The sequence below is a fragment of the Benincasa hispida genome, chromosome 2, assembly GCF_009727055.1.
Source record: "Benincasa hispida cultivar B227 chromosome 2, ASM972705v1, whole genome shotgun sequence".
NCBI lineage: Eukaryota > Viridiplantae > Streptophyta > Magnoliopsida > Cucurbitales > Cucurbitaceae > Benincasa > Benincasa hispida.
In genome coordinates this window covers 56,229,925-56,256,178 of record NC_052350.1, presented here as the reverse complement: position 1 = coordinate 56,256,178, position 26,254 = coordinate 56,229,925, and the positions used below count along the sequence as shown (strand labels likewise).

General features: G+C 31.1%; 2 protein-coding genes and 1 long non-coding RNA gene across 3 annotated transcripts; 2 read left to right on the top strand and 1 right to left on the bottom strand.

Moving 5' to 3' along the window:
* Window positions 1–1,914: 1,914 nt before the first annotated feature.
* LOC120071439 (epoxide hydrolase A-like) lies at window positions 1,915–4,608 on the bottom strand. The gene is made up of 3 exons (XM_039023725.1): window positions 3,935–4,608; window positions 2,865–3,106; window positions 1,915–2,379 (listed from the first exon to the last, which is right to left on the bottom strand). Exons 1-3 carry the CDS (start codon window positions 4,397–4,399, stop codon window positions 2,133–2,135), a joined length of 954 nt encoding a protein of 317 aa, XP_038879653.1. The 5' UTR covers window positions 4,400–4,608; the 3' UTR covers window positions 1,915–2,132.
* Window positions 4,609–9,174: 4,566 nt separating this feature from the next.
* LOC120071755 lies at window positions 9,175–10,188 on the top strand. The gene is made up of 3 exons (XR_005480333.1): window positions 9,175–9,426; window positions 9,526–9,595; window positions 9,713–10,188. It is a non-coding gene; the product is annotated as an uncharacterized LOC120071755 (long non-coding RNA).
* Window positions 10,189–20,126: 9,938 nt separating this feature from the next.
* LOC120071980 (putative invertase inhibitor) lies at window positions 20,127–21,680 on the top strand. The gene has a single exon (XM_039024409.1). The coding sequence runs from the start codon at window positions 20,542–20,544 to the stop codon at window positions 21,106–21,108; it is 567 nt and encodes a 188-aa protein (XP_038880337.1). The 5' UTR covers window positions 20,127–20,541; the 3' UTR covers window positions 21,109–21,680.
* The last annotated feature ends 4,574 nt before the right edge of the window (window positions 21,681–26,254 follow it).

The window sequence follows — 26,254 nt, the reverse complement described above, 5'->3', positions numbered from 1 at the left end:
CCATATACTACATCTGGCAGGAGCGTAACCAACGACTGCATGGAAGTCAACTGTGGTAGGTATCTGCTCTAGTTCACCTTATGGTCTCTACGGTTCGTGCTCGTACTTCTTCCTGGCGGATTGATCTTCTTGTTCTTATATAGTATGTTTATGGTTGTTTTTTCTTTTTGAACTTTCCGTTATTCTTTGTTTTGCTGTTGTCCTTTATTTGTGGGGTTTTGGTTTCTTTTCTCTGGCTTTCCCCCTAGTGATTTGCAAGTTTGCGTTTTTGTGTTAGTTTTGTTTTGGTCTCTTATCTTGTAGGCTTTGTTTTGGGTTTTGTTACCCTGTCTTTGCTTGTGCTTTGATGTTTTGATGCCTTGATCCCAGGCTATGGGATCCCCCTTGTTGTTGTATAATAATATCACTTATTCTAAAAAAAATGATAGAAGAAGAGATTTGAGTCTCTCCTCGGCCTCCATGACTTTCCACCATAAAAAATCCCTAGAATTTCAAAGAGATTATTTATAGAAGCTTGCAGAGCGCCACGACGCCAAGACCCTTTATTGGAGTGCAGGCCTGGCACGCAACAACACTCGCACGTTGTGCTTGCGCACGTGTGGGCACTTTTCCCTTTCATCATTCTCTAGAGAGTCACGACGCTCTTGCCTGATGTGTCCTCTACCTTCAAACATAGCGCACAACACCGCTTCACCAACCTTAGGGGTAAAATGCTCATTTCACTGCTCTTGAAGCTCCAAATGCATGATTTCGTTTTTAATAGCTCCAAATCAATCCTGAATAGCCCACAAACCTCCAAAATGCATGATTTGCTCAAATTCCTATAAAATATACATTTAAATACATTATACATAATAAACAAGTTAGATTAAAGACATATAAATAGCTTTCAAGAACTATTAGACGCCTAAGCAAGACTAATTCTTACTTGGATAAATCAAGCAAACAACTCCTTGTGATTCTAGCCAAAATGATCGTGCTCAATTGACATAGTGCTTGTATTATCAACCTCGAAATCAAAAATTCGATTGTTTCACTTCACATATGGTAAAGAAAAAATAAAAGAAAAGAAAAGAAAATAAAAGAAAAATTGTGATTCTAGAGGTTTTTGTCCTATTTGTAGGTACAAAAAGCAATATATATTTTCAGATGCTTTTTCTAGATTGTTCTCATGAAAATTCGAGCTAGATCCAACCTTAAGAGTGATCATTACAGACAGGAGTTAATAACTCAATTAGTGATAGAAGTCTACCAACTTCAATCATGTTATCTATTAGTGATGATTCCGAATAGATCACATGTTATGTGATATACATAATGTTTTATAATTGAAGTATATTAATAATAGACTTTTATTAGTGATATACTTCAATCACAATACAAACATTAAGGAATCATTTGGGACACTAGCTAGAAGTTAGTGGACTGAGTTATTATACTCCACTTCATGTTTGGGACACCAAGTATAATAGTGGTGTACAACTATTTATAGTCTACAATTAAGTATAATAAATATTATTCCAAAACCCTATTTGCTAAAATATTTATTGTTTGCTACCATATTTACTATTTTTTTTTAATTTTAGTGCTTATTATTTCCTACTTAAACAAAAATAGTTAACACTTCAAACATAAACTATAATAACTCAGACTAAAATAGTTTACACTCTAAACACTACTTATAACTCACTAACTATCATAATCCACTAAATATAATAACCAACTCAGTACCCCAAACACCCCTTAGAAGTTTGTAAATAATAGACTACATACTTTGTAATGAAAGTCTATCAATAATATCTATACAACTAGAAGTACACTTATTTATCTAAATACTTTTTCGACTTTCCGTACGCTCCTGTTATTATAGTTATTATGCAATCACAATGACCTATTAATCTAGAAAACAAACTGTCCATGAAAGATTATCAAGCACCATATATGTTTAGGAACAACTTTCATTTTGCAAAACATACATTTTGTAAAAAGTAACTCCCATACAAAACAACCATCTGGACTCTCAAACATACTATACTAATCACTTAAAAGAAGAAACAAACACCATAAACTGAAAAAACACACCACGTATTTTGTAAAAGTAAAAACTTTCTATAATCTTTGTTGAATGAGACTCAGAATTTTCTTATGAAGTCATGGATGTGAGTGCTAATCTCTTCAGGCTTCTCCTGGTTGAGGAAATGGCCAACTCCCTCCATTATCACAACTTCTTGCAGAAATGGCACATCTTTCTTGAAACCTCCACCATTGACATACTCCTTAATCCCTGGTGTTGTATAGACCATGTCAGCATCTCCAACTATGAACTTTACTGGCACTTTCACTTGCACCCCTGTCCATGGGGCTGTCAGCTCCCAGTTTCTACACAAGAATCCAAATACATATTAGTCTTTTACTTTCGACACGAGTAAGGTTATGTTTTATGTTTTATACATGTAGTCCTCAAACTTCAACATTAAGTGTCAATTTAATCCCTATACTTTTAGAGGTTTCTATCATTATCTCTATGACTTAGATCAGTATTGCCAATGAGGCCCTAGATAAACCGTAGAGAAATTGAAAGCAAGAACGATGATAAATTTCATGATGTGATGTCTTGTTTTATGGATAGAAGTTAGAACTTGAATGTTGGTTAGATTTTAAGCCATTATTTTCGTTTGAAGAATATAAGTCAAGTTCAACAGAGAAATTGGAGTGAGCTTTGAAGTATAGATACAGGACAATAATGAAAATTTTAAAACGATGAAAATATATGGGTTAAAAATACAATGTAACCACACATAAATAAGCCCCAAGCTTGGGGTTTTTATATTTTTAAATCAGCAAGTACGTAGTTTGTAACTTACAAGTCCATCGATCTGTAATAGTTCAATGGTCCAGTGAAGCCCTTCTGCTCATATTTGGAGGCAAAGTAAGAAAGATCTTCTTCTGAAAGCCAAGAGGGTAAGGGAGACGAGGATCCAGGCCTGGCTCTGAAGGCTTGTCCTTTGGGCAAAATGGGAGGGCCTGGTCTTCTTGTTGTCAATATTCCTTTCAGTACTTCTTTGGCACCCACCTGAGCCATCTCTTCTTCAATCTCTCCTGGATTCTAAAAGGGGGGAAAAATAACTCTTGTTCGGTAGCTCTATTTCGAAGCAAAAAGCACAAAAAGAGAGATCATCTCCTTAAAAAAAGAACTGGAGGTTATTTGTAATCCTAGAAAACCACCACATAAATCACTATTCAATATTTCTCAGTCCACTATTGGCAAAACCACAAGAGTCTTTCACAATCTCGAGCTTAAGACCCTGTATTCAAGTTCATACGTGTAAAAGAAGTGCTTTTAGTCAAGTACTTGGGGGCTAAGAGCTTTCTTATAAATGCACTTTGGCGTGTTCTTGACTTTTCAGAGTAGCGCATTTATGGAAGTGCTAGTTAAATATTTCAACTATAAATACTTCAAAAGTTGGGTTCTAAGTGTTCTTACAAATTTCAAAATCACTTTCCCTTATTCAACCAAACACTATGAAAAGGTTGGAAAAACAATTTTTACTGGTTGAAACCATTCGATCCTGTTCAAAAAGTCATCCCAAACTCAAGCCAACATCACTTTCAAACATAGATATTAAGATGATCAAAAGAAAATGTTCCATACTAATTGGGTTCGGTAACATACATAACCATGAATTTCAAAGTATGAGATCTTGTAACTCTCACCTGTGATCAATTCTATTAGGTACTCAACTCGCTGGCCATCTATATTCATTTATTTCCATTGTTCAACTATTTGACAACTAGGAGAAACCATGGTTCAAATCTTCCTCAACATGAAACAATCAGGAAAAGACTCAAAAACTGAATTATTACCATAGCAAAAAGCACTCTCAAAGCCAAAGATTTTCAACAATTCAGAAAAAGAAAAATCAAAGAACCCAACCTGGAATCTGCAGATATAGTAATCATCTCCAAAAAACTTCCTCATGGTCTCAACAGGCTTCATGTACGGATGCCTAGGCCTAAACGGCACACTTAGACACACAAAAGCCTTAACAATCTCCGCTCGGAATAAACACAAACACCATGCGATCAAAGCGCCCCAATCATGCGCCACAACAAAAACTTCCTTAACCCCAAGACTCTCCACAAGAGCGACAAGATCCCCGACAATATGCATAATAGAATAGCTAGAAATGGAATCAGGGGCATCAGAATCGCCATAGCCACGAAGATCCGGCGCCACAGCGCGATACCCAAGTGAGCTCAAGGCCAAAATCTGATGGCGCCATGCATACCAAAGCTCTGGGAAGCCATGGATGAGAAGAACAATTGGGCCTTCACCCTTCTCGGCTATGTGCATGTTTATGCCATTAACGCTCACAGTTCTGTGCTCGATTGTGTCCATGGCGATGGGTCAATTTTGGTTTTCTTGGATTTATGATCAGTTGCAGAGAAATGGGTATGTTTTATAATGGGGCGGCAAACAAAATTGAATGAAGGGGCGGTGGTTGGACGGAGGAAAATTGGCCAAGGAGATGGAAGGCAATAAATGGGTTTCTTGAAGACCTTGGAGTTTTCATCTCCTGCTTAATCTTTTATGACAGATGAAATGATCGCTGACAAATGGAGTATTGCTTTTGGGGCTTTGGGAGCGTTAACTTTTTCGTCGCCTTAAGGAAAACTACCCAATATCTTTTGGAAGCATTTGGGGAAAAAAAAATTAGTTATTATAATTTTAGATGTGCTATAATAATTTGTGTTTGAGACGTAAACTAATTTTGTTTGAGAAGGAACAGTAAGAATGACAGTTATGAATAAAAAAATATCAATATAAAATAGTAAAAACTATAGCAAATAGTAAATACGTAACAAATGAGGATTTTGAAAGAGTGCTTACAGTAACTAATTAGAGAATATGTATTTATTGTAGCAAAATGTAGTTATTATAAACACATCCTTTAAATTAATATTTAAATATCTTGTTTATTGGATAATTGCCAAAAAAAAAAAAAAGAGTAAAATTTGGGGATAAATAGACGTGTATGAAATGTCCCTTTTGCCCCTCTAAAGAAAACTTGGTATGATTGATTAAAAAAATGGACTTTTCCTTTTTTAAAAAAACATAAACATTTAGATTTTTTTTTTTAAAATACTCTTTTGGTTTCTGTATTTTTTTGTTTTTGTTTATTTTGGTCTTTTTATTTTCAAAATATTCATTTTAGTCTTTATATTTTTTAATTTTTGTTTATTTTGATCCTCATACTTTCAAAATATTCGTTTTGGTTCTTGTACTTTCAAAAGGTGACCATTTTAGTCTCCCCATTTCTATTTTTACTTCATTTTTAAGGGATCAAAATGGATACTTTTTTAAAGTTCAATAACCAAAATGAACAAAATTGAAAGTACAAGAGGCCAAAGTAGTATTTAAACTTTTTTTTTTTTTTAATAATAACTCTAATATTAGGTTTTTTTTTTTAAATTATTACTAGTTTTAAAACTTATTGTCGATATATATAAATTTCAAAAACTTATTAGGAACATAGGGATATCATACTGATTCTTATGGGTTATATTTTTATTTAAAAAATAATATGTTGGTAGGTAAAATATTACAAAATGACCAATAATTAATAATAGTTAAGTAAATTGACTAATAGTAGAAAAGTACATTTACTTTGATCAGTTATTCATTTATTATTTGATGAACTACTTGCCATTAATAATGAGTAGTTATCGATCACAACACTTTATAGTATTAACCTAAATTTGATTTTTGTTGAGTTCATATAGAGTAGAACATTCTAGTATTTGACTTTCTTGATCAGAGATGTACAATCTTAATAATTCAACTATGCATTAATTATGACAAAACTAAATAGATGAATAAGGTTGCGTAATAAAATATTTAGACTAAATTAATCAATTGAAACTAATGAAATAAGAAGAAAAAAATTGCGAAAATGCAAGAATAGAGAGACATATTTAGAGTAAAATATTGTTTTTGTCTTTGACTTCGAGTTAGGTTGCATTTGAATTCTTTAGCTTTCAAATTCAATATTTTAGGTTGAGGTTTGAATTTAATGATGAGTAAAATTTTCTTTGAATAAGTAATCTATCTTTTTAGATATGTCAGTTGATTCTATAAATTGATCGAGGAAGAAAATTTATATGATTGAAGTCTAAAAATTTATCATCTTTAATAATCGTTAATGTATACGGTAGAAAATTATTTTATAAAAAAAATCTTTACTCCTAAAATCTCGTTCCTCTAAAAAAACTTGAGAACTATTTTAGATCTAAATCTCAATTTGGTCTTTGACTTTAAAATTTGTTCTATTGTGATATTTTAACTTCAAGATTTTGTTAGACAATAATTTGATCATCTCACTCAAAAAAAAAAAAAAAAAAAAACTAGAGTGTTTGCAAAAAATAATAGTAATAATAATGTTATGGAGAGATTTATCGAGATTGATTGAGATTGAGAATCTAGAGAGAAAGGAGGCCTATGGACAAAGATAGAGACCAGAAATAACAAACCAAGACTAACAAAGAGATTAGCGATAACTTAGAAGACTCATGAGAGAGTCTAGTGGTAGCCCAGGACACCCCTAGAGAGCTCAGAGGTAGTTTAGAGGACCCATGAGACAGCTTGGTGGAAGACCTTCGTAGGATCTATGGAAGATCTCATAGGATCCGTGGAAGACCTAAAAGCCACATAGGAGGCCTTGGAATAGCTATAGAAGAACCCAAGAAGGACCTACGAGTTACATGGAAGACCTCAGAAAGACTCATGGAAAACCTTGGAGGACTTATGAAAGACTTTAGTAGGACTCATGGAAGATCTTGAAAGACTTATGGAAGAACTCAGTAGTCAGTAGGACCCATGGAGGATCTTGAAAAACCTATGAAAGACCATAATATGACAATATGTAGAATTTAACAGTCACATGGAGGACCTTAAAGGATCTATAAAAGATCTCAATACGACCTATGAAGGACCTAATAGTCAAATAAGAATCGAGCTCTTTAAAAATGGAAGTTGTACCCCTTTAAAGCCGATGAAATGCCAATGCTGCCTCTTTCAAAAATTACAAACCATGGCCATAATGAAAAAAAATTTGAAGTGTGTGTATGTCTTTTTTTGTTTTTGTTTTTTTTTTTTTTTTGAAAAAACTGAAAACATAAGTTCATTTTTGTCAAACTTGAGGCCCTACAATAAAATTGAAAGACAATGACCCTGACCCTCTCTTTCTCTCTCTCTTTTTAATTTTTATTTATTTATTTACCGTCGTGGGGTTTCTTGTTTCTTTTTTTATGCTTCATTTTTTTTAACTTAGGGATTATGTGTTTAGATATGTGGGAGTATATCTGTAGAACAGATCAATTTACCCAAAAGTTAAAATAAGAAGAGAACTTTTAAAAATGGCTAGTGATACAATATTCTCGATTTTAGAAACAAGAATGAAAGCATTAGATCTTTTAGCCCTTTATTGACATCTAGAAAAAACAAGACTATTTGGAGAGGTTGAAATGGTAAAACAATACTAATTATAAAATTGATCAACAACATTGCCAAAACTTATGGAGGTTTTATCTTTAGAACAATCTCTAACGATTTACCCAAAAGTTAAAACAAGAAAGGAGTTCTTTAGAAATAGTCAATGATACCCCTTCAAAAATGGATGGAAAAAAGACCAATGTTACCCCTTTTAAAAAATGACCAAATCATGGTCAGTCACATACATGATTTTTAGCGAACACATTAGATCATTTTCATTATCCTTGAACATCATCTATAGTAAAATTGAAAATAGATGTCATGACTCAATTTTTTTATAAAGCGTGTCTTTAATTTTCTGTTTTAGGATTTCTTATTTATTTTTAAGGATTACATTTCTTTTATTTAAGGATTATGAATTTAAATATCTTGGATTTTATCTCTAGAATAATCTCGGATCAATTTACCCGAAAATTAAAACGAGAATGGAGCTCTTTAAAAATGGTGAATGATACCTTTTAAAATTGACGACAAAAGACCAATGCTACCCCCTTTAAAATATGACCAAACCATGGCCATAGCGGAAAATATTTAAAATTTATTTTTTAATCAAAACACAAATTCATTTTCATCAAGCTTGGACATCCATACAATAAAATTAAAAAACGTTCATCTTACCTTTGTTTTTTTTTCTTTTTTCAAAGTATGCTTTCAATTTGATATTTTGAAGTTTCTTGTTTCTTTTCCGATGTTACAACTTTTTTTTAGGGATTATGGGTTAAAACATTTAGGATTATATCTCTAGAACAACCTCAAAACAACTTACCCAAAAATTAAAACGAGAAAGTAACTCTTTAGAAATGACAAATGATACCTTTGAAAGCCTACGAAAAAGGGCAAACGATACCCTTTAAAAAGTGACCAAACCATGGTCATAGCAAAAAAATATTTGAAAGATGTTTTTTTTTTAATTACTAAAAAAATGGGTTCATTTTCATAGAACATTTGTGGTTTAAACATTTGGGGTTTAATCTCTAGAAGAATCTCAAACTAATTTACCCGAAACTTAAAACAAGCAGAAATACTCTAGAAATGCCGAATGGTATCTCTTAAAATAGACAAAAAAATAAAAAAAATAAAAAAAAATAAAAAGAGCCAAATGCTACTCTCTTTCAAAAGTGACTAAGTAGCCATAGCAAACATTTTAATTTTTTTTTTAAATTTTTTTTTAAACTAAAAACATGAGTTCACTTTCATTTGTGAGATTTAGGAACTATGGGTTTAGACATTTGGTATTTATCTCTAGAAAAATCTCGAACCAATTTACCCAAAAATTAAAGCGAAAAGTGAACATTTAGAAATGGTCAATGATAACTCTTTCAAATGGACAAATGAGGCCAAATAAGCCTAGGGAAAAAGTATATCTTTAAAACCAACGAAAAAGGTATCTTGTAACAACCCCAAATATTTTTTTTTTATATTTTTATGTAATTTCAGTATTTCCTTTTATTGTTGAAGGTATTTGTGGAATTTTGGAAGTCAAGTGTAGTTGCGGAATTTAATTGTTGGCGTGAAATTATTCGATTTGAAAATTAATGGCAGGAATTAATTTTCTTTTGAAAAGAAAAGGAATTTAATCTGTCTCTTATACACATCTAGATGTGTATAAGAGACAGCTCCGGATCCGCGCGTCTGCCGCTCGATTTGTTTGCCCAGCCCTTACGCCAGGTCGCTCGTCGAGTGGAGTCGTCCGGTCGTCGCTTAACGTCGTCCAGCCACGTGCCTCGCTCCCTTCTCAGCCTTTATGAGGCCATTCGATACCCTAGCTAGCCGTCCACATTCAGCCATCGAAGTTTTTGTCGCCGTCGAAGCCTCGACCATCGCTTGAGTTCACTCGTCGCCATTGCGTGATCTCAAGGGAATCTTGGATTTAGGTAAGATCATTTCTTGTTGGGTTGGGTTTCTTAAAGGATTTTTGGATGCCCATTAAGTTTGGAATGAGTGTTAACCTTAGTTGCATTATTTGACTTTAGATTGGAGTTGAAAATTGTTGAAGCGACCATCCACCAGATTCAAGGTTGTTCGACAGGTGTTTTGTATAAGGTTTGCAATTCTTGTGGTTACTCTTGAACACCAATCAGTTTGGGGATGGTTAGATTAAATTTTATATGTTTTGGTTTTGGGTTAAAATTGTTAACATCTCCTTGGTTTGGATTTTAGATTCAAGACTTGAGACGTTTAGGGTATTGCTCATCAAAGTAAAGGCCAATTATCTTTTGAAGTTTGGTAAGTTTGGAGTAAGTTGTTGGGTGGTTATTTTGAATTAAGATTAATTCTGGAGAATTAAGGTATTAATTTTGAACTTTGTATATGTTCAGGTAACCAACAGAAGTGGGTTTTGGAATTAAGTTTAGACCGAGCTATAGTTTAAGTGAAGTAAAATTGGAGGTCTTTGAATAATTTGGTTAATTGGAGTTAGACCCAAAATATTGATTTAAATATTGGATTTATCTTAAGTGTTGCTTGTCTTGAAAAGGATAAGCTTGCTTGGGCTTCTTTGGATTTAATTTCAAGGTAAGTAATCTTACCACTGGAACTGCCCACGAGCTTGGTTTTAGTTGCATGCTAGCATGATAAGTTTATGTTATGGTAAATGTTAGCATGTTGATTGACAGTATGACCTGAATCAAAGTATGTTCTAGCACAAATTCTGATTTGTTTACATACACACCTAAGTGCTTGATCGTTAGTATGTGATAGTATGTGTTTTCATATGTCGATGTCTGATCTACTGGTGTTGAGGCATACTTGCATGTTGTGGATTTATGATATAAGTTATACATGGATGATGTATAATATGTTATTAAGAATTATGTGTATGTGATGTAGCCATGGTATCAAGGATTTTTATGTATGTTTTAGAACCGTACAATGTTGAATCATAGCACGTTAAGACTGTGTGAATATCCTCATTGATTAGTTAGATGCTCATCAGTTTGTGTTTCCTTCGGGATTCACTAGTTTGTGTTTCCTTCGGGATTTACTAGTTTGTGTTTCCTTTGGGATTCACCAGTTTTGTGTTTCCTTCGGGATTCACCAGTTTTGTGTTTTCTTTCGGGATTCACCAGTTTGTGTTTCCTTCGGGATTCACCAATTTGTGTTTCCTTCGGGATTCACCAGTTTTGTGTTTCCTTCGGGAATCACCAGTTTTGTGTTTCCTCCGAGATTCATCAGTTTTGTATTTCCTCCGGGATTCACCAGTTTTGTGTTTCCTTCGAGATTCACCAGTTTTGTGGGCATACTTAACTACAATAGGATAGGACTCAGTCTCTTATTTGTTACATGTATTTATGTGCCATATGCGGGTATCTAGAGGACATAGATGCCTAGCCTAACCCCAGTGGTGGGACTATTTACTGAGTATTTCATACTCATTCTTTCTTATGTTGATGTTTCAGGTAAGGGTAGAGATGCACCGGCGATGGCGCAGCGGAATTCATGATCGAGCCACTGGGACTAGTTTTTACGCTTCCGCATCATAAGATTTAGAGTTCTTTTCATGTTTCTTTTAACGTTTAGTTTTGATGTTTGAAACTTATTATTAAGAATTGTTTTTCTTATGTATTTATTAACCTTTATAATTTATGGGTACCCTATTATTGTTTTTAACAATTGCATTTAATAAATGTCTTTTGAACTTCTCTTGTTTTAATTAGCATTTATTTCAAATAACTGAGCGTCGTTTTAAATTCTTTGCAAGCATTTAATTTAGTAACGGCCTTACCTAAGTCCTAAGGGGTCGGGTCCTTACATATCTCTTTTCAACCGACAAAAGAGTCATGGTATCTCTTTAGAAATGGCCCAAGATACCTCTTTAAAACTGACGAAAAAAAGTTCAATGCATGTTAACGAATTTTTTTGTACAGATAGTCTCATTTGAGAGATCCAAATGAAAAATGGTCAAGTATTGAAAAAGTAATGGAAAGTTATCTTCTGCTTACGTCATCCACGTGTGATTTTACCGCTCCACTTCTGAGATGCACTCCGTGCGCCTGCCACTATCAAGGAACTCGATCCACGATGACTCGTCACTTGATCCTCGATGGCTTGTCACTCGATACCCCGATGCATGATCACTCGATATGACGACAATCGACACGTGTATACTCGATCATAGCCATGTCATACTCGATACTAGATTACTTTATACTCGATCCTTTTAAACTTTTGAATTATTAACCTATTTGAAGTCCATTATTTCACCACTTCAACTCGTTGCTCAGACTATTCTCTCTCGTCTTGCAATTTTATATCCCTCAACAACAACACCTCTTGAGTCGAAACTCTCTCGATTTTCTCTATATCAAGTAACATTCTTCTCTTTGTTTATATTTTGGCATCATTTGTCTCTTTCTTTGTTTATATTTTGGCATGTTTCTTTCTTTCTTTGTTTATATTTTGGCATCATCATGTTCCTCGATATGCAATTGCATGTTCCTCGATATTCGACCGATACGGTTTTCATATCTTGCATGTTTGGCTAGAGCTCAAATTTTTTTCGTTTCGGTTTTCATATTTTTGGTATTTTGGATCGTCTAGAGTTTAGGGTTTGAGTAGGATAAGTCATGTAGGTGGAAAATCAACTCGAATGCTCGATAATCGACCATTGAGTCACATGTAATGTAGCGAGTAAGGGATAGTATGTAGTGCATCGAGTATCGAGTATCGTGCAGTCATGTATCGAGTATCATGCATCGAGTATAAAACAAAATTTTTTGTTATTTTATGTAGTATGGCTAGACAATTCAAAATTCCTCCCTACGATCTGTTGGCTTTTTGGCCTTTCATCTCAAATTAATTAATTAATCAATGTTTTGATGATAACAAACTCAATTTTTAATTACTGAAAATCTTAGTATTTTAATATGTATATAGCGTAGAGCTCGAAACAACGATTCCAACACCTCTTGAATTACTCAAATCGGAGCTAAAATGAACACGATATTACCGAAACAAGTCTATAGAGAAAATACCGTGGTGGATGACGTGGCATAACCAGACCATTTGCATATAGACATGTGGCAGCATATTGGTTGAATGGTGGATCATTAAGAGATTAACATATGATAGACTTTTGAATTTTGGATTGATTTAAAATAAAAAATTGAAATTGAAAAGGAAAAGGAAAATAAATNACATTTTTGTCATCTTATTTGTTGCATAAATTGAATTTTTCTTATTATTTATAAAAAGTGTATTAATTAGTTTAATTGGGTTAATTTTAAAAAAAAATTAATTAAACCCTATTCACCCACCTCTATCGATCCAACAGGATCATTTCTCAGACCAGGCGACCAATCTATCCTCTCACATTGGGCTAAGAAGATAGTGAAAGAGAAGCTTACTCTCACTCAGCTTCCCTTTCAAAAAGATGGTATTTTGGCCATTTTGGGGACATGGATATTATCTTCAAAAGTCCATTGGTCCACTACATTCTATTGAGGGAAATTATAAACGATAGGAAGGATGCAATGACTTTTGGTTTGAATGGTACGATTGTAACATTCTCCAAAGAAGACTTTCTGAAGAGAAATTGGACATTAGCAATTTCGACTTGAATGGCATGGTCATATCAAATGACTATGCATCGGGGTGTCGAGGGACCGTGCATCGAGGATCGAATGACGAGCCAATGAGGATTGATTCCTTGATAGCGTCGTGTAGGGTGCATCTCAGGGGCGAAGCGGTAAAATCACATATGAATGACATAAGCAGAAGGCCACTTTCCATTACTTTTTCAACAAACGAGCATTTTTCATTTGGCCCCCAAATGAGGTCATCCATACAAAAAATCCAACATTATCCCATTTAAAAAATGATCAAATCGTGGCCATAGTGAAAAGATTTGATAGTTTCATTTTCATCAAACTTGAACATCTCATGGTAAAATTGAAAAACGATGACCATGACTCTTTTTTTTCTTTTTTTCTTTTTTTAAAACTTTGCTTTCAATTAGCCTTTGTGGTGTTTTTTCTTTCTTTGTGGGTGCTAGAATTTTTTATTTAACGATTATGAGTTTAAATATTTTAACTTTTATCTCTAGAATAATCTCTGACTAATTTATCGAAAATTAATCCATAGCAAAATAAATTTAAAATGTGTTTTTTTTACTAAAATCATGGGGCTCAACTTTTTTCATAGCATTCTTTCCATTTGTCTTTTTGAGGGATAGAGAATGGAGCTCTCACTCCTTCAAAACCGATGTCAAAGGGCCAATGCTTCCTCCTTAAAAAATGACCGATCCATGATCATAGNCATTAAGAGATTAACATATGATAGACTTTTGAATTTTGGATTGATTTAAAATAAAAAATTGAAATTGAAAAGGAAAAGGAAAATAAATTTAATATTATTTTATGTTTGTGTCTAACGGCTAGTTTTTTACACATGGTATGTTTTTTATTTTTGGATTGACTTTAAAGAGAATGAATTTAAAAAGACAATGAATTTAATATTATTTTATGTTTGTGTCTAACGGCTAGTTTTTGACACATGGTATTTTTTTTTTTGGGATTATTTTTAAAAAGAAATTGAATTTCAAAAGAAAAGGAATTTAATATTATATTTTGTTTTTATCTAACAACTAGTTTAGTTTAAAATCTCCATCATTGATTTTTGTTTTCTAAAATCTAATGGTTCAAATTAATTATGGTTTCTAAAATTTTTTCCATCTCTATATAAACCATCTTTCTCTCCAAATTTTACATTTCATAATCCTCCAAAACTCAAAAGTTCCATTATCGCTCTCTCTAAGTTCCCAATTTTTTTTTCTTTTCATCTTATTTTTGAGAGAGTGTTATTGTATTGTGAGGATAAACTTGTTGAGTGCTTAAACTTGTAAATCCACTCTAGTGAGAGTTTTATTGTGTTCTTAAAAAATTCCAACATTTGTAACGGTTTGATCCTAAACCGTGGAAAAGATCGGGTTTGCTCTTGAACCCGTAAAATGAGCGGTGGTGTAACGGTTGGGCTCTAATCCGTGAAAAGAGTCGGATAGATTTTATTAAAATTCCCAAGAGGCGCTTGGGGAGTAGAGTAGGTCGAGTTTGACCGAACCACTATAAAAATTACGGTGTCTTCTTCTCTAACTCTTTCCTTTTTATTTTTGCAATTAATTTAAGCAATTTATTGTATGTTTTAGTTTATTCTTATTTATTTGCTAAAATTTGATAGAATTAAATTATAACATTTTTGTCATCTTATTTGTTGCATAAATTGATTTTTTCTTATTATTTATAAAAAGTGTATTAATTAGTTTAATTGGGTTAATTTTAAAAAAAAAGTTTAATTAAATCCTATTCACCCCTCTAGGGTTGCCATATCAATCCAACAATTGGTATCAGAACGGGTTGCTCTTCTTGAAATATTTATTTCTTGATAAACTTAATTGTTTTTGAGCTATGTCAACTTTAGGTTTTATCCCTTTTACCAATAGTCAATCTATTACAAAGCCTCCTTTCTTTAATGGTACTAATTATAGTTATTGAAAAAATAGAATGAGATTTTTCTTGCTTTCTATTGATTATGATTTATGGGATATTGTTGAGGAAGGTTTTAAAATTCCAACAAAAGATGTTGATGGTGTTAGCACTATAAAACCTAAGGAAGAATGGTCAATAAATNTCGTCAAATCTTTGGATTCTATTTTCATTTCTTTCTCCCTTCCTTCATCTTTGCCGTTTGGATCCCCAAATATACTATCCACATTATATAAAAATAAACTGTATGATATGTGAAATAATAAAGTTAAGTTAGCAAGATTCAATATATATACATACAATATACCAATTAGTAATTGGGATAATTACCTTCAATATATATACATACATTCAATATATATACATACAATATACAATATACCAATTAATTGAGCAACAATATGAAATATATTTTTTTGGTATGTTTTATCGATTGAAGAGAATTAAAATTATTACCGTTTTTGAAAAGAATATATGAAAAATAATATACTATGTTCTACAAATTGAGAAAAAAAAAATTGAGATTGTCCCGTTTATGTCATAAATGATTTGAGAAAATACGTGTATATTTGAAAATTAATCAACAATAGCAAAGCATAAAACTAAAAAATAAAAGAATGAAATGGAAAAACAAACAGAAAAAAAAATAGAACTAATCTTATTCACAAAAAAAAAAACTGCATCAAATCCTCAAACTCAACTCAACTAACACAATAAATATAGACAATAATTACCAACTCAACTCAACTTTGCAAACAAACATAACAATTTAACTCCCTAGAAAATTTAAATAATAATTACCAACTCAATTTAACTCAACTCTCTATTTTTATCACATACCAAACACACCCTAATTATATTTCATAACAAGATCTTGTAATACACTATCTAAATATTAAAAATAATTCAAAACATATTTAGTAATAATGATATGAAGATAAAGTTTATTTTAAGTATATGAAGTTTATTCTATATATATTTGGAACAAGTATAGATTTAAGATATTAATATTTATAATATAATATATAGACCATAATAGAAAAGAAAGGGTCCGTTGCCCATGGGGATAGGCTGAGGGAAGGGACTTGTAGAAGCCACACTGACAGGGGAGGCCAAGGATGTACCACTCACGTTAAGAAAATGGGATTAGGTGAATGAGAGGGGAGGACGACATCCGGCAAATTCAAGTACAAAGAAAGAGAAAGTTGATTCAAATGAAATTATAAAAATATTTTACAAATCAAGACCTCATTTTGTAATCATTCCGTTTTTGTTTTTGATTTTTGAAATTTAAGGTATGTACTCTTTTCTACTATGATTTGTATTACAATAGTTGAATTCTTAGTTAAATTTCAAAAATAAAAATAAATTTTGGTAAAATGTAGATAATAGAAAAGAAATTTGAAGGTGGAAGTAAAGTCTATAAACTTAATATGGACCAATGATTTGACTCAAGCATATCTTATTATTTAAATGTTGGGCTTAAATTAAGGGAATTGGAGTATATAGCAAAATTTAGGTTTTAATTGGAAAAATGGCAAAATCGAAATTTAATAAGTATTTTAGCAAATCTGTTGTGGAGCACATAATCTGACTTTTTCTAATTCTTTTTTTTGTTCTCAATCTGATTTGTAGTACATGTAATTGTTGATGAGTGATTTATTAACATTTATATATATAGTGTAATTATTAATTATCGAGTTATTAGTTTTCATCCGAATTTGACTAAATAAAAACAAAAAAATAAACATATTTTTGCATATAAATGAATCATCCTTTCTAGTTTTTCTCTCCAAATATCTCTCTTCGAATAAATCTCAGAATTTGATTAATATATTTTTCCATTTAAACAAATAGTCGCTCTTGATTTTTCTCTGCAAATATCTCATACGTATCTCTATTTTCTTTGCAGATTTAATTTTATCTAACTAGTTTTTTTATTTCTTTTTGTTATAAGATTCATTGTTTATCTAAATCTTTTTCATTTTTTTTTTACATATTATTTATTTGTTTTCATCTTTTTCCAATGTATTCGTTTGTAATTTTATCATGTATTATTTCATATTCTATCAATATGAAGTTAGGAGTTTAATTGATATATATTTATACATATAGGGTAGTTGTAATGTGAAGCTATAAGAATTTTAACCATCATTTTTCATGATTCCCAATTATAACGCTATATTGCATCTAGAGATGTCCAGCCTCGAATGGGGCGGGATTCCTCTATTAGGCGAGGAATGGAGGAGAGAATGGGGAAAAAAAAATTCCCTAAGCTAAACGGAGACAGGGAATGCATTTCCCGTCCCCGCCTCAAATTAGCTTTTACATAGTATAGTTATCTAATGTTATGTTATTATTATTATTATATAAATATTACATTTAAATTTCAAATTTGATTATTTATTATGATTAAATTGAATATATAAATTTAGATTATATATATGAATAATTTGATTTATATTTATTTTTTTCTACTAAAAATTGCCTTTTTAGGCCAAAATTTGAGTAATTTATATTTAAATTCAAATTGTCATATAAAACAAACCATAATAAACAATTTAATGATTAATTATTTAATTAAAATTTTCTCACATTAGTGATATAAATTAATTGGCTTTTTCAACAACAAAAAAAAAAAGTAACGGGAAAAAATTATCCTCGGTCCCACCCCGTGGACATCTCTATAATGTATCTTCTAATCTTTCAAAAATAGTTATTTCATTTGCATACCGTGTAATTATAATGTAAGTTATGAGATTTTATGTGACACCCCAACCTTTCAAAAATAGTTATTTTCAATCAATTCATATTTAATCATGGATTTTGTCTTGCTTATTTATTTTTGGAATAAGTGTGGGTTCAATAAAATCAAAACTTGACTTAATTTAACTTTAATAGATGTCCAAGATCTAATAAATTAAATTTACAATAAATTAAATTAAAATATTATAGTTTTCAAAATTTTAAATTAGAGATTTTGAATGTAAGTTTCATAATTTTGGAAGTTTAATGTATTTATTTTAATTTTAAATTTTTAGAATCAAAACTGAATTTATTGAGAAGATTATCTTATGAAAGATAAGGGAACGTATGGACATATTTGGAAGTTAAAATGCAATTATTATTATATAAACATATTTAAATAAGTCTTTTAGGTTAAAATGACATATAAATAATTAAAGAAAGTTTAAAAAATTGGAGGAAAAAAACCCTATAATTGTCGCACAAAGCCATCATCCCTGTCATTCCATTTGCCATCGACCACCTCACGTTGTTATTTCAGAAATCGACCAGCAGTTGTGATATTTAGGTGATTATCATGGACTTTTTTTTGTAGGTTTTTGTTAAAGTTTTGGTTTTTCTGTGATATGATTGACTTCAATTAAATTAACAAAGGGTATTCGAGGACGTCTGATTTAAATGTAATATAATATTTCAGAAGTCACCAGAAGTAGTTTCGAATGGTTGAGGTCGTGGGTCTTTAACCAAGTAGGTGTTCTCCAAACTATTTTTTAAAAGGGTTTTTTTTAACCTCTGGTTGAACCACTATAAATATTTGTATTATTCTCTATACTCTCTTATATCTCTTGATTTAGTTTATCAAATGATATACATACTGTGTATAACCTTGATTTTTTGTTTACCCATATGAAAATGGTTATCAAAGGGAGGCCTAAGAAAAATTTACTTTTGTGTTTGGATTTTGAAAATAAATCAATTTTGGAAAAAAAAAATATTTAAGGCATTGAATATGTTTTTTTTTAAAAAAAAAAACATTTGTGTCTTTTCTTATTTCTATTTTTTTTTTCAAAATGTCTAAAATTCATGGAGGGTGATATAGATATTTGGGTCAGAAATATTTTCTCATTAGACTATTTATGAAAAAAAATAAGGAATTTAAGACATTTTTGTAATTTGGTCTATTTAATTAGAGTCCACAAAATGGATGACCCAAAAATAGACGAAAAATGTGAAATGATCCGGTTTTTGAAAAAGCAATCTCACCAGAGTTGGTTGCGTCAGAGCTACTCATGTGTACTCGAGCTCGTGTGTACTCGCCATATCGAAGTACATAAGGAAGGCATGCAGAGGAAGATTTCTCGCTCTGGAGAAATAAAGAAAATTATATCAAGACACCCTAACGTCAGAAAAGGGCAATACCGTAACATCACACAGTCATAACATCAACTAAGGGGCATTTGACATTTTTTTTTCAAAATCAAGGTTATTTGCCCTTTTAAACCTTTAAAATGGATCATTTAGACAATTATCTCATTTAATTAGGCTACATCTATAGAAACCCCTACATTTTACTCAAACATGGGTTTACTTGCTTAAAACTTGAACATGCCATAAAAAAATTGAATTTTGTTCACATGAATTTATTTACTTAAAAAGATAGGCTTTATTTATAACAATCTCTAACCAATGGGCCTGAAAACTAAAACGAGATGGAACGACGGTACAAATGACAAGTGACACACCTTTAAAATCGACCAAAAAAAAAAAGTCGATGCTACCCATTAAAGGACTAAACTAGGTCATGGAAAAAAAAGTACAATATACTTTTATTTATTATAAAACATAAGTTCATGTTCATCCAAGACTCATAGATGACTCAACAATTAAGAGGACCCACTTGCGATCTTTACAAGACCCATGGAGAACCTAAATTATGATTTTGAAATTGTTAAATTCTCAACAAACAATCCATAAGATATGAATTTAGTAGATGCTACATTTAAACATTGATTACATCATCAATTTCACATCACTAGCCTATATTAATCAACCAAAATATATCACTAAAATTCTCTATTGGTGCTCAATTTCTTTTATCAACCAATCAACCAAAATATATCACTAAAATTCTCGCTCAATTTCTTTTGTCTTGTAGGACCACTTAAAAAAAGATACAAATTTACTTTTGAAGAAAGAAATAGAATGGTAAAAAAATTACTTTTTAAGAGTTACTCTAAAATTGTATCCTTGGGGGGGGGGGGGGGGGGGGGGTTGTGGAATCCAAAATGATAGACCAAGCATCATTTTACGATTTTTGTTTTCAAGTAAACTTGTGATTAATCATTTTTAAAAACTTGCAAAATTTAATTAAGTCCTCAGAAATGTTAGGGGTAATCTCAAAAACAATAACAAGAAAAAACAAAACAAAATTCACCCTATATAAAAATAAATAAATACAATAAACCTCGTAAAAATAACAAACAAACCATTTGATTAAAACAAAGACAAGAAGACTATTTTAGAAAAATGCCTAAAATGGAACACAAAAACAAGGCCAACAACAATTTCCCAAAAGGCTTCAACTTCACCAAGAAAATAGCCCAAAAGCAGCGGTCAACCATTGGCGTCCACAGGCCATCCGCTCCTCTCTCTACAATCAAACAAATTCATTACGCATTTAAAAACACCCCATTTATCCACACTTCACAAATCATCTTCAAGAACAAAAGAACTCAGACTCCCATTTTCAAGCAAAAGAGTTGAACAATGAAACCCATTTCAATTGTCATGGTTGTCTTAGTTCTTTCACTTTGCCAGTTCCAAATACTTTCCCAAACTCCACAAACTCCATCAACTTCTGGAGGCAATGATCTCATCACCAAAACCTGCAGCAGCACCCCTTACAATGATATGTGCAAATCAATCTTACTATCATCTCCTAACAGCAATGGAGCAGATCTCTATGGCCTAGCACAAATTGTAATACAAATTGCAGCAGAGAATGTTAGCAACATATATGAAAGCATAAACCAATTACAAAATGGTACATCGGTAGACAGTTTCTTGGATGACTGTTTGACAGATTGCTTGGAGAGCTATCAGGATGCCATTGATCAAATTGAAGATTCAGTAACAGCATTGGAATTCAAAGCCTATAATGATGTTAAGACATGGGTTTCAGCTGCCATGAGTGATGCAGCTACATGTGATATGGGGTTCAAAGAAAAACCAGGCTATCAATCTCCGATTGCACAAATGACTGCAGTTTTTGATCAGATTTGCAACATTATCTTGTCCATGACTCAACTCTTAAGTGAAGAGAAGATTAACTAACGTCACCAGCTAAGCAGTTTGGTTGTTTTGTTTGGCTCTTAAAATAAGAGCCTTATTTCACTTTGAAGTTGCATACAATATATGATTATGTAAACAAGATCCCCATGATGGCAAGAGATCAGATAAACATCATCATGAAAAGGATTTCAGAATCCAAACATAATAATTTCTTATAGTGAATATTAAATACATACCTCTGGATCTTCAGTTTCAAAACAAATCGAGAAAGCTTCATATATTGAATACAATGTGAAAAACAAGAAACCATCAGAACTTAACCATTTACAGAAAGAATCGAAATAAAATCCCATCCATTGAACGATTTCTATGAACTCTAATGAATTGAACCAACAAATTAACATCAGCAGAGGAATTCAGATCCCTTAAAAGGGGGGAAAACAATCGATTCCTCCTGTAAAACCCAATTCACGCCTAGGAACACATCGATTTAAATTTATATAAACTAAGTCGGATACTAGATTAAAACCAAGAAATCATGGGAGATTAACCATTTAAAGAAACAATCAACGGAAAATAGCAAAGTTAATCATGCTTACAGATAGGAATTCACGCAATTCTAAACTAATCGGAAAAATAATGAAATACAGAATGCAAAAGATGAAAAGATAATATGGGGTGGAATGAAATTGATATAATCCAGTTACATTGGAGCACATCTCCATGGAAAAGAGAAAGAGAGGGCTCAAGCAGAAAGGATGATTTTGCTATACGCACAAATAAAATCATGGAAACGACTTTCCGAAGAAACAAATTTCCATGAAGAACTTTGTGCGAAATATTAGACATTGAACCCCAAAATTTGAAAGACTACAACGGCGCAGAAAGGAACATTCAAATGAATCTATGAAGAATACTTACTATAAAACCCTAGTACGCAAAACCCTTTTATAGAAGGGGCCGGGGGAAGAATATTGTGAAATGACAACAGCACCCCTGATTCGAGATTTAAAAAATAAAATATTTAAGAAACATTTTTCGCAGAATATAAAGTTCTATTTCAATCTCTAAACTTTTACGATCATCTTTGTTCCTGAACCATATTTTGGTTCTTGATATATAAGATTTTATTAATCTTTTAATAAAATGGTAAGATGATTTGTATTTTTGGATAATTAGACTATTAAAATTAGTTAGACTAAAAAATTTAAAATTTCAATTTTGAATAAGGTGGTAAAGTGAGAGAATTCAAAAGACATTTTTAATTCAAAATTTTGGTCGTTCAAATCGTTCATACTTTAGTGTATATTGGTTTTACTTCAATCTTCGTTTAGTTCAATATATCTAGAGCCTAGTCATCAAAAAATAAAGTTCTCTCACATTTTTGTTGAAGAGTTAATATAATTTTAATAATAGGAACCAAAATAAACATTTCTTAAAAGTTTATGACTATAACAAATGTTTTTGAAAGTCTATAGACCAAAATATAACAAAATTCAAAATCCATAAACTAAAATAAGATTTAAACATTTTTATTAAAATAAAATATAGCTTTTTATCCAGGTTTGAAGTAAATGTTTATTTGGTCCTAACTTTTATAGTGGTCACTTCTAGTCCCTGAAATTTGAATAATGATTCTAAACAGTCTCTAAATCGATTTGACCATTAGTTGGCTTAATAGATTGATGGTTAGACTATTATACATTGAGGTGGTTTACTCGTCAATTTTTACTCTAAGATTAGATCCATTATAAATTTATTAGTTTAAAATTAAGATAGTCTAAAAGATAAAAATAAAAGAAGAAATATTTTTTTCTTTAGAAGAATCTCAAAAGACAGCAAAAAATAAATAAATAAAAATCTTTTACGCCTCAATGGCCAGCGACAACTTCTGGTGACTACCTAGCAACAACAAGATTTTCTTTTCTTTAAAATTTTGTTCATGATTTGCTAAAATTTAAGGTCCTCTAATCATTTAAAATTTTAAGGTCCTCTAATCATTTAGTTTTGTATTTTTGTTTTTTAAAATTAAAATATATTTCATCTATATTTTTTATTGTATCATTTGTAAGTACAATAGTTGAATTCTTAATTAAAATTTTAAAATAAAAGCAACATTTTGAAATAGATTTAATTTAAAAAACAAAAACACAAAACAAAATGGTTACTAAATGGGATATAAATGAAAAACAAATATGAGTGAATGAAAAACCTTGTTGTTGCGGTTATAGTATAGTTGAGCTACACGTTGAACGTCACCAGCAGAAGTTGTTGGCCAAGCCATTGTGTGTATTTGGAATGTATTTTCAACGGTTTAATTTAAAAACTAAGTCAATTTGGAAGAAAATGGAGTATATGACAACCAATCAAAATAGTTTTTCAAGTGTATTTTAATCCCTTTTTATCAAACGTATTTAAATAAAAATGAATCTTTTTTAAAAACATTATTTTCTCAAGTCAATCTAAATGGGCCCGACATTTCAAAGATTTTTTTATCACTTGTTGAGATTCTTCCAATCTCGAAGTATAACAAACTAAGAAAAATAAAATCTTCTTTTTTAAAAAATTCTTTTAAACTATCTCAATTTTTTGAGATTTTCAAAAACAAAAAAAATAAAAGAAATTATTTAAAAATTTTAATCTTATTTGATAGAAGTTGATAGTTGATAGAAGTTTATTAGTATCTATAAACTAATAGAAATCTATCATTGATGTTTATCAATGATAGATTTCTATATAGACATCATTTTTTTTACTGTTTCTGTAAAATTCTGAAAATTTTCATTTTTTTTTAACCTAATAAATTTCTAATTAATCTAATTTTAGAGTAAATGTCGACAAGTAAGCAAGTCCACCTCAACATTTAACGGCTTAGTCATCATCCATTAGGTCAACTAACGATCAAGTGGATTTAGGGACCATTTATAGCCATTATTTAAACTTCAAGGACTAAAAATGTCAACTATGAAATATCAAGGACCAAATAGACATCTACTTTAAATCTCATGGACCAAAAATGTATTTTTTTTCCTTTTTATTAATATTGATTTTTTTTCAAAAAAAAATTTATTTTCAAATTTATTATTGTTCATATATTTAAACTAAGTGTTAACTGTTGAAGACTACTAACAAAGTTACATTGCTATTCTCTAGGATTCTAAAGAAAGAATTTTTTAGGAGGAAAATGGTAGAAAATTTCTTGAGAGAAGTTAGAGACAAGGTAGAGACTTGGAGGTTAGGATTTTGTATAATAAAAATTTCTTGCCCTAAATGGGCTATAAGAATATATTTATATGGAGAAGGGTTAAACCCTTGAACTATTTTCCTTTATACCCTTAGTGCTAATTAATTAAATAACTCTTATTTAATTAATTGATACATTAATTAAATAACCATATATTAAATCCTATTTAATATACATTTAATTAATTATCATAAATATCATATATTTATACTAATATTTAATCTCCATTATTTCTTAATCAATTAAATAACTATATTAAATCATATTTAATATGGAATTCATTAACAAATAAATGTCACATTATATGTATACATCTATTTATGAATCTAATTCATAAATCTAATATTTAAACCTTATTCAACTATATCTCTCTTACATGATTTAGATTATAGATCATATCTATAATTAACCATTATAATAATATCATTAATATAAATTTCCCTTATTTGATTTGAACAATTTCAATCATTCCTCATTACTATCCTTGAGTGAGCTAACAAGGGGACCTTATGGACTTACAGATTAGAAGCTCCAATGATATGAGATTAATTGATTAAACTCCTTTAATCTAATTAACCAATATTCATTAACTATCAATCACTCCACTAAAGATTGATAGCTATACTCTTTGCACCGTATATATATTTTTGTGTTCATGAATATAACCAATCAACAAAGCGATAACCGTTCACTCATAACTACAGTTGGATCAAAATGTCATTTTACCCCTACAGTTACATCTAACTTCTTAAATACCACTGATTCCTTTAATGAACAAACAGTTTATAGTCCAACTATAGATTAACACATCTCCAGCCAGTGAGAGGTTGAGGGCTCATTATTCAAGACCCGAAACCAGCTATTAAGGGAGTAATTTATCTACTTTCCCAAGGAAATGGAAGGAGTGAATTCCATCTTGTGTAACTGTGTACCCAACTCCCTAATAAGACAAATCCCTAAAATGGTAGACTTATTGAGTCGGCTATCATGACCGCTCTTACCCATACAGATCAAAGGACTGTCGTCATAAATAAGAGTTCACAATTCACTCAAGATTAAGATCAAGCCTCCTATGGTCATCCTAGTGAAATATTAGTTTCTTCAAGTAAAAGTGTTATAAAGAGAAACTAGTTATTTTGTTGTACAATCTATGTATAAACTCCTTTATACAAGATAGCCCCACTCACATGTCTTTACATGAACAATACAATTCATATTGTTTGTAACACTTACATCTCGTGTAACAATTACAAATTGTGTTGTATCTGTAGTGTTATCAGGATAAGACTATTGCAGACCTTTTAGGTTATTACTTGAACATGAACCACTTGTATGTCAACCACATACTGGTCAAGTGACATCAATAACTTTGGATTTTAGTTTATTGGATTAAATTAATGCTGTCTAAATGTCAAATAAAATATCTATGATTTTATTAGATAATAATTTGTGTTAACAAAACTATAAACTATGAGATACACTAGATTTAGAACATCAACCCTAACAATAGATTATTTTGCCCTCAAAACAATGTTCAAAGTCTGTATCATATCTTCCAAAGGACGTTGTTGTTGGGGATGATGCCCTAAACTCTCATTGGGTCCTGTAATTTGTAAACACAGTTTTAAACAAACGCTTGTGATGTATTAATATATGATATTTTCTTTACTTTTGTCTATAGAACAATGGATGTTTTATTTACTTTACCATAAACCAATAAATTAAGATCCCTGGTTATCGTTCTAACTTAAGCTTGTATGTGGAGACATACAGGTAGATCATGTCTTAAGTGATAACGAAAATGGTATGTAGTATATGGATATAGAAAGGAAACCTTATCTTGGTAATGCTACGGATGCGGCCCGGTTTGTAGAATAGTTACAAGTGTTGTGACTTGCTATAGATGGTCTGATCTTGATTATTCATGTCGAGACATGCGTGCGA